We start from the raw sequence: 8,909 nt of genomic DNA on the forward strand, positions 1-8,909 counted from the left end.
ACACACAGATTTTTAGACTTTAGAACATAATTTACCTCAAAATGATGGGATCAATCTACTTACCATATAGCACATGAGAGAGAGGGACACAGGAATATTTCCTGATCAAAAATGTAGGGGTGTGGTTAAAATCAGTCTCAGCCAATGGTCTACAACATTCACTGTTTTGGTAGTGACATGAAAATGCAGGACACGTTTTTTTTAGATAAAGTTTCATGATTTAAAAATAAAATATAAAATAAATATTTTTTTTTATTTACAAATTTTTTTTTTTTAAACAAAAATGGAAAAATTTGCATTTTTTCCCCCAATATTTTCACAATTTGAAATTTAGGGGTTAGGGTTTGGGACAGCCACCTCCTAATTGAAAGTAGCCCATAAATGATGATTTTATATATATAAAGCTTACTGATATCATAAATATTATTGTGGGTTTCAATAGATAATTGAAGGATCTTAGTAAACATCTAAGATTTTAATAATTAAATGCTTTTCAAATGTGTTTTTTGGATGAGGGACAGCAGTTTGCACCAATTCTGTAGAATGGCCCATATATATATATATAACATTTTAAAATATGTTGAAACAGTTATTTTGAATTGTAATAATATTTCACTGTATTTTTTTTATTAAAATCATGCAGTCTTGGTGAACATAAAAAAATATTACCAACCCCAATCTTTCAGACAATTAGAGTTAATACCGGTGAAGTCAGACCAAATGATGTGTTAAAGTTCTTATAACAATAAAATGGACTGAGATTTGTTGTTTTTCCTAGGACAGTAATTTTTTAGGTAATGTAATGATGCCAGTGAGATACATTTTATAGCTTATTTGTTCTTAATGAAACAATCATTGTCAAAAATTGTCAAAAATCATTGCATTGCAGAAATCTATCAGGACAATGGTCTTTCAGAGTGTCTGATGTTTTTTGTCTCTTTTTCCCTTAAGAAAGGAGACAGGAACAGTTCAGAATGGAGAGCGTACTGCAATCTCAATGACCTGGGTCAGTGTACTCACTTAATTTCTTATCTCACCCCCTATTCAAACCATCTGTTCCTGTCAGACAAAAGTACTCATGCAATTTGAAATGGATCAGCTATATCATTATTTTCTCCGCTCAGCCTATTCTCCAAACAAATAAGACATTTGTTCTCCATTGGGGCACCAGAGAATTAAACTACTTACTCATTCCTGGGGGGTGGCATGAACACCAGACGGTGCTTCTGGCACTGGAGCAAGACCTCCGCCTGCTGTGTTTTTAAATAAGCCCTTACTTTAGGTGGCACATGCATGTGGTGGAAGGTCAGGCTTTGCCTGTATTATCCAAGGTCACTCAGACTAGGGGGGAGAGAGTTCATTACCTCTCTGACATCCCATCCCAAGCCACCTCACCCCATTATGTCTAGCTGCAGGTCTACTGATAAGGCTTCGGCACAGCACACAAGGCCTCAGAGACTCAGGTACGAGGTTGGGTATTTCCATCATACTCTTTTGCAAGCCCATAGAGGAAGTGAAATAGGGCCAGTGACCACAAGCTTAAATGGACTTCACCTTGTTATTGGAAATTTCCCTGATTTCTGATCACAGTGCTGAAGAGATTTAACTTGTAGATGACAGTCTTTTTTATAAATGGGAAGTTATTTCAAAGCCTGAGCCAAAAGTTTTTACATTATGATGAAGATTACAAAGACATTGTCTTCTTGATAAATCGTTCACTGTAAGGCAAGGAATCTGTGTTAAAGTAAATGAGGACAGTTTTGCTTTCAAATCAAGGGAAAGTACAAACGGTCCTTTTCTTTAAGCAGACTTAATATAACTTAACATTACATTTGTATAGAGGAAAACCCCATTTGAACTGCTGTCATGTCACAATGTCCAAATTAATATTGCAGTGTGGGTTCGGTGCACTATTTGAGCATTTTCATTTACCGATCTGGACGTCACCTTAAAGGCATGTCTCTGGGTAGTCAGCTGAGAAACGTGATGAGTTGTGATGTGATTTGGTTAAAGGTTAACTCATAATTCTCATAAGAGTGACTAAGTTGGGTATTGTTTAAGCGCTTGCTTTTGCTTTTATATGTTGGTGGATGGAAAGACAGTCCTTCCTGTGTTGTCTTTTTTAGTTGGACTTTGGTGTACATCTTTTCAGTTAATGACGTTTTGTTGGCTAACTGCAGCAACAATCTTTATCATAAAGTCAAATAATTTAACCATACAATAATACTAGGTATTCCCCTGGGTGCTTATAGCATATGGTTGAGTCTCATGCTGGTTGTAAAAAACTTCAGGAAATGTTCGATTGTCCTAGAAAATGTACTAATATATAAAAATATTTATATGTATAAACATTGTTTTATTTGAATAGGTATTTAAAAACTAGGTATTTGTTCATTTAAAAAAAAATTATATTTGATATAAAAGCTAAATTTAGGTAGAATTTTATTGTAAATATATATATATTATCTTTCAAGAAATATTGATCTTTTAAACGTATTATTCATCATAGATATCACGGTTTCCACAAAAATATTAAAAAAGGATTAAAGAAGAAAAATATAATAATAAATGTTTCATGAGCACCAAATCAGCATTTTAGAATGATTTCCGGAGGATCATGTGACAATGAAGACTGGAGTAATGATGCTGAAAATTCAGCTTTGTCATCACGGGAATAAATTATATTTTAAAATATGTGTGTGTGTGTGTGTGTATATATATATATATATATATATATATATATATATATAGCCTATAGCTTTACCATTTACCATCGTCTATTTATACTGTTTTTGAGTCATGAATTACTGAGAATGTGCCTCATTAGGTGTATCAAGAGGAGACACACTTACACTGAGGGACAGCAAAACCACCCGAATGGCCAAAGGTAATGACTATGTTGGACATTTGCTGGTGTAATATGTGAACACTATACACAAGATGTACTTTTCAATTTTAGAGGGGGTCCCTTAACAAGGACAACTGCATTCACTTCGTTTTTAAAAATGAAGAATGACTTTCGAAGATTAGTAAATTCAGTACTATAGTACTATCGTGATTACACTGGATGTGCATGTGCCTCATTCGCAAATGCGTAACGTTTTAAATGGTGTAAGAGATTTATAAATAGTCTGTTGTGCCATCACTTCCTTCATTATACAAAGCACAATTTAATCACTTCCTCTATATTTCTGGATGATGAAGTAATACAGCCACATCTATCTTTTACTCTCTCTACACAAACTCATCTTCAGCTACATTAGATCTTAACTGCTGTAACAAGATTTTCCAGTGCAGTCTAACAGGATTTCACTGGAAAAATTCTCCCTGGGATGCTGTTCCTAAACTGTACATAATGGAAAGTGCTTATTTTGCATCTTTGCCGAGAGGTGTTCTTGAACGCAACTTAATTTTCCTATAGCTCTTTGTATATGTAATAACATTTATTAAATTTTTCTCTCCAAGAGGATGATGTGGTGATTACATTGCAATAAAATATATTTTAATATCTTTTCTGTAATGTGTGTAGATTACATAAAGGCCTCCATGTGTAGCTCCAGCTCGTGCTCCCTAAATAGTGAGAACCCGTACGCCACCATCCGAGACCCGCCCAGCCTGGCCTGCAAGCACGCTGAAAGCAGCTACGTGGAGATGAAGTCTCCTGCACACAGAGACCTGACCTTCTGCTCCAGCACTAGCACAACCCTCACCACTGCCAGCAGGAACGTCTATGACGTGGGTGAGTCTGATCAAAGCAAATGACTACTTACTTCTTATATGAGCCCTGCTGTTTTATCATTTTTCTCTCTTTAAGCACGAAAACTGCTAATACACTGTTAGTACAGTGTTTCCATATGGAAACTTCATTTGCCTTCATTTTCTCACTAGTGAGAAAAACAAACTGCATTGTAATTTCTATAGGAAAGACACATTCAAGGGCTGCTCATTTTTTTTGTTAAATCTTTATTAAATAGATGTTGCTCAACATAGTTTTACAGAAAATTAAGAAAATATGAATGTTGCCATGTCATTTATAAATTTAAAAAAGATAAATTACAACTGTAGAACAAAATACTTATTTATTCATAAAAGTTAGTCTGTTGTTCTGAGCTGTGAAGTTATACTTTGTCTTTCTTGATATAAGGTGTACTTCAATGTTCAGGTGTGTTTAAAATTTTTCTTCAGTTATAACTAATATATATATATACAGTTGCAATCGAAATTATTCAACCCCCATTGCAAATCAGGTTTATTGGCAAAATTTACAGACTTTCAGATGTTTGCAATGAACAAATCAAACAAAAGTAATTGAAATACCTCAACACAACAAATGTTTCAAGTGGTTTCCCCAAATTTAACTGAAAATACAACTTTTAATTACTTCTGCAGTTTAAATTATTCAACCCCCTGAATAGAATCCCTCACAACCGCACAAATCTGCAAGAAAGGAGTTGTTTCAAGCACACCGGATGCAAATAATCAAGGGCTTCATTAGTTGCACCAGGTGTGCTTGAGCTAGAACACACGAAATATCTGAACTGGCTAGGTTTGTTGAATGTCACGTTTGACTGCAAGATAGAAATATGGCTAAGTCAAAAGAATGGTCCAAAAAGTTAAGAGAAGATATAATCGCCCTTCACAAACAAGGAACAGGACACAAAAAGATATCGAAGGCACTAAATGTTCCTTGGAAGCATAGTTTGCAAGTTCAAAGTTAAAGGAACAGTGGTTACACTACCTGGACGGGGCAGAAAAAGGCAGCTATCAGCGGCTGAAAGAGAAGATTTCTGAGAAGGTAGGTTCAGAAAAACCCTCGAGTGACTGCAAAAGACTTGCTGCAAGACTTGGTGAAATCAGGCACTGAGGTTTCAGCTTGCACAGTAAGGCGCGTACTAAACGCATACCAGAACTCCAAGACGTACACCACTACTGATCCAAAATCATAAGAAAAGTCAGCTCCAATTTGCTCAAAATCAAATAAATAAGCAACAGAAGTTTTAGGATTCTGTTCTGTGGAGCAATGAAACAAAACTTAAACTTTTCAGCCCTATGGATCAGCGGTATGTGTGGAGGACGTAGAATGAAGCATATGCTGAAAAGAACACTCTGCCTACAGTTAAGCATGTGGTGCTCGGTGGTGCTCTGGGGCTGCTTTGTATCCTGCTTTGTATCCTGCGTGTGGAAGGCAATATGGATTTATTGAAGTATCAGGAAATCCTATAGAGAAAACGTCCTGCCATCAGTGAGGAAGCCGAAGCTTGGGCGTCATTGGCCTTTTCTCACAGCACTTGATATAATATAAACTTATCAATTTGATGGCGGATCCAGAAAGGTTCAAACGACAATCACCAGTGACAACTCACGGAGTGGCTACAGAAAAAAAGAGACTGCAACCGGGCCCGTGCGAAAACAAGGATAAATATCGGAAGGGCATTAAATGTAGTCATGCAATGCTGATGTTGTTAACATGATCAATTTGAGAACAAAGTATAATTTGCACAGTTTGATGTGATATGATAAGCGATCGTTATATTCAATCAGCGCGATTTACTGCAATGCTTTTTTTCCCCTTAGTTGGTCAGAACAAAAGTGGATGTTACTTACTTGTTCAGATGACATTTCCCAGTGAAAATTCTTTTGTTGGTCATACTTCCAAAAAGTAGAATATGTTATTCTGAATGACAGTATCCACACCGGCGCGGTGACTGACAGCCGCACATTCTCCTCAAAACATTGGATTCATCCGCGCTGTGCCGTGCCAAGGCACAACCCACGTAAAGTTCATAATTCGCAAATAACTGCAATTGCAGATTTCGAGCAGAGATGGCGACAAAGAGGAAAAACTTTCCCCAAATGATTCCAAAATATCTATTCAGTTAAATTCAATTACCATTTATTTGTATAGTGCTTTTCATAATACATATCATTTCAAAGCAGCTTTACAGAAAATGCATGTCAATTCAGAGTGATCTGTTTATCAGAGGTGACTGTGTCCAAGTAATCCATTTTAGAAATGTACATATTCACGCAGTTAGCTAACAATTTATTCATTTAACACAGAAACAATGAGCTTAATGAAGTAATTATTAAAAGTTGTTAGCAACTCGGGATGGGCATCCCGAGATAAAACAGAAAAGCAAATGGACAATAATTAGCATAGCTGCTGTTCATAACATTTCAAGCAAAGATAATCATGTGCATTTGATCTGATATAACTGGAGTACAAGGTTATGAGATGCATTATGTGAAAGCTTGGCTAAAGAGATGTATTTTATCTAGATTTAAACTGGAAGAGCAAGTCTGAGCCCCGAACATTCAGGAAGGCTATTCCAGAATTTAGGAGCCAAATGTGAAAACGCTCTCCCTCCTTTAGTAGACTTTAGATATACTAGGTACAACCAGAAGTCCAGAGTTTCGTGACCTTAGAGCGTGATGGATTGTAGGGTGATGGAAGATCGGTTAAATACACAGCAGCTAAACCGTTTAGGGCCTTATAGGTCAGTAGCAATACTTTGTAATCGATACGGAACTTAATAGGTAACCAGTGTAGAGGTGATAAAATTGGTGTTTTATGATCATATTTTCTTGACTCTAGCAGCTGCATTTTGGACTAATAGTAGCTTGTTTATTGAGCATGCAGGACAATCATCAAGTAATGCAGCTAATGGGAAAAATATTAAATCTTAAGAATGTAATATTGTATCTTTATAATGTAATGTACACCATATAGAGAGCTATGTGTTAAAGATTCAGAGAGAGTTTCAGAAATTGAGCCGCTCACCTCTCGCCACCTTTCCTTCTCAGAACCGACAGTGAGTGTTCTTCAGGGACCCAACGGCCTGGCGACCGGATTCTCCCAGAGTCCTTACGACCTCCCGCGGAACAGCCACATTCCCAGCCACTACGACATCTTGCCCATGCGCCACAGCCCCACACACACCCCACCCCCTCCAGAGAGCCCCCCGAGCTCCCTGCTGTAGAGACCAGGCCTGCCCCAAAAAACACGGGACGCAAGACTGGCAGCTCCCAGACCTCGTTTTTTTACAATCTCAACCTCTCTCTCTCTCTTCTTATCTCTCTTCCTCTTTCAAGTACAGATGCATGAGTAGATTATACTGGACATGACACAGGTGGAGACCGTATTCCTCTTTCCGTTGAGTAAAGGAGGATTGTGGGAAATGGACTGTATACCAGAACAAGAGCTCCAGATTTGGACACCAGCGATTATTCATCACCCCTCTCAGAGACGTTTTTTAACAAGCTGTGCATATAAAATCAGGAAATACAAGGGTAGAAAAGCATTCTTTGCTTATAGGTCTGTGAAAAGACATTTGGAGGGAATAAAGGAGCGTTTGAAAGGTTTTCATGGAAACATACTCACTATGTTGATTCTTAAAGACAAGAGTTCAGCACACAGGAACAGATAATCAATGCGACTCAATGATCCAGAACTTTTAATTTGGAGTTGGCAGCCGGGGTGACCGTGAGGGGGCAGACCTCTTTTTCACCCCGGAGCGTTTAGTCTGGACCTTAGAGACAAAAGCATGGTTTAAAATAAGAAATATTACGAGTTCTTATTGTGTAAAGACGGTTACCGTTATGAGGGAGTACCAGGACTTTATAATACTGTACATTCGTGTACCACTCAGAAATATTTATAAAAGTTTATGAGGAGAGAGGCTGGGGTCAACATGAGCTCTGTGATACTGTACTACACTGCTCATTTGTGTAACAACCTGGTGCTTTCTATTGTACATAGACGTTTATGTCTGTTGCTATCAAGTGTGTATGTCTTATGAATTGGAATTAAGTTGTGTAAGTGACGCTTTTCAAAGCTATCACGTTTAGTTTTTCTTCTTTGTACGTTTACATTTTTAAAACATCTGTTAACAGGCCTTGAAAGGTTTTTATTTTGTGGTTATGTATTTATGATGTTTATTTATACCTTGTTTGTGCAAGTGATGTTTTTCTTTATAGTGTAAAAGTTAAACATATTTAAAAGGGTAAAAAAGTAGCATGAACAAATGATACCCATAGTGACCAATTATTTTCATGTGCTTGTGCTATTTGTGCACAGTATTAATATATAAAGTCGACATTATATGTTAGCTCTTATGTCATAATAGACTCCATGATAGGAGGAGACCTCATACTTGTTCTAAAAACAGTATAAATAGATTTGGAGACGTGTCCCTTTCCTTGTGTTTCAGTTTGTTTGATGATTATACCTTTGCAGCTTTGATTTGAGTTTTGTTCTGAAGTGGCTGCATAACATCATAATAGCAATAACATAGTGACAATCATTCATAAATAAAAGGGGAAAAAAACATTTCAGCAATCCTATCAACTCTAACGCTCAGCAGTGTTTCCTCATGCACTTTTATGAATTGTTCAAGATCGCTCAGTTTATTTAATGTTCTTACTGTTTAATTGCTGGTTTGCATGAAAAAGTCCTCATTTTTGTAAGCTGTCCGAAAGTTGATTAATCACGTTGTTCGGCAGTCACATTTTTAGCGTGATAACCACTAAACTGAATCTCTCAAGGTAAAGTTAATCGTTACATTAATAGTTTAATGTATTTTTTAGCAAATCTCTAAATTAATAGTTTTTTTATATTTATGCTAGATTCATTTAGTGTTTTATTTTTAATTTATTTAGACATAAGTGTAGGATTTTGATATCGTTCATAGGGCTGCACTAACTAACTCATTATTGCGATATTCGATACGATAATGCCCTTGCACACTGAGTCCGAAATGATCGCATGCGTTTTTTCGCTTTCGTGATTCGGTGGCTCTGAACTGTCAAAACACCATTCAAAATGCTTGCTACGGATGCGAAAAACGCTGAAAATCGAACCTGATTCGATGTTGTTTTTTTTGACGGACGAAAGTTTCGGAGGCAGTGTA

At 36.8% G+C, this 8,909-nt stretch overlaps 1 protein-coding gene across 2 annotated transcripts in view; it reads left to right on the top strand.

Annotated features, from left to right (window-relative positions):
• Positions 1 to 8,190, top strand: part of megf11 (multiple EGF-like-domains 11) — a 113,509-nt gene extending 105,319 nt beyond the window's left edge. For both annotated transcript variants that reach the window (XM_084409294.1, XM_084409295.1), the window contains 4 exons: positions 952 to 1,006; positions 2,828 to 2,887; positions 3,530 to 3,739; positions 6,805 to 8,190. In XM_084409294.1, coding sequence (XP_084265420.1) covers positions 952 to 1,006; positions 2,828 to 2,887; positions 3,530 to 3,739; positions 6,805 to 6,980 — 501 coding nt within the window. In that variant the 3' untranslated portion in view covers positions 6,981 to 8,190. The remainder of the gene's footprint in view (positions 1 to 951; positions 1,007 to 2,827; positions 2,888 to 3,529; positions 3,740 to 6,804) is intronic.
• The last annotated feature ends 719 nt before the right edge of the window (positions 8,191 to 8,909 follow it).

The sequence above is a fragment of the Rutilus rutilus genome (genome assembly GCF_951802725.1).
Source record: "Rutilus rutilus genome assembly, chromosome: 5".
Taxonomy (NCBI): domain Eukaryota; kingdom Metazoa; phylum Chordata; class Actinopteri; order Cypriniformes; family Leuciscidae; genus Rutilus; species Rutilus rutilus.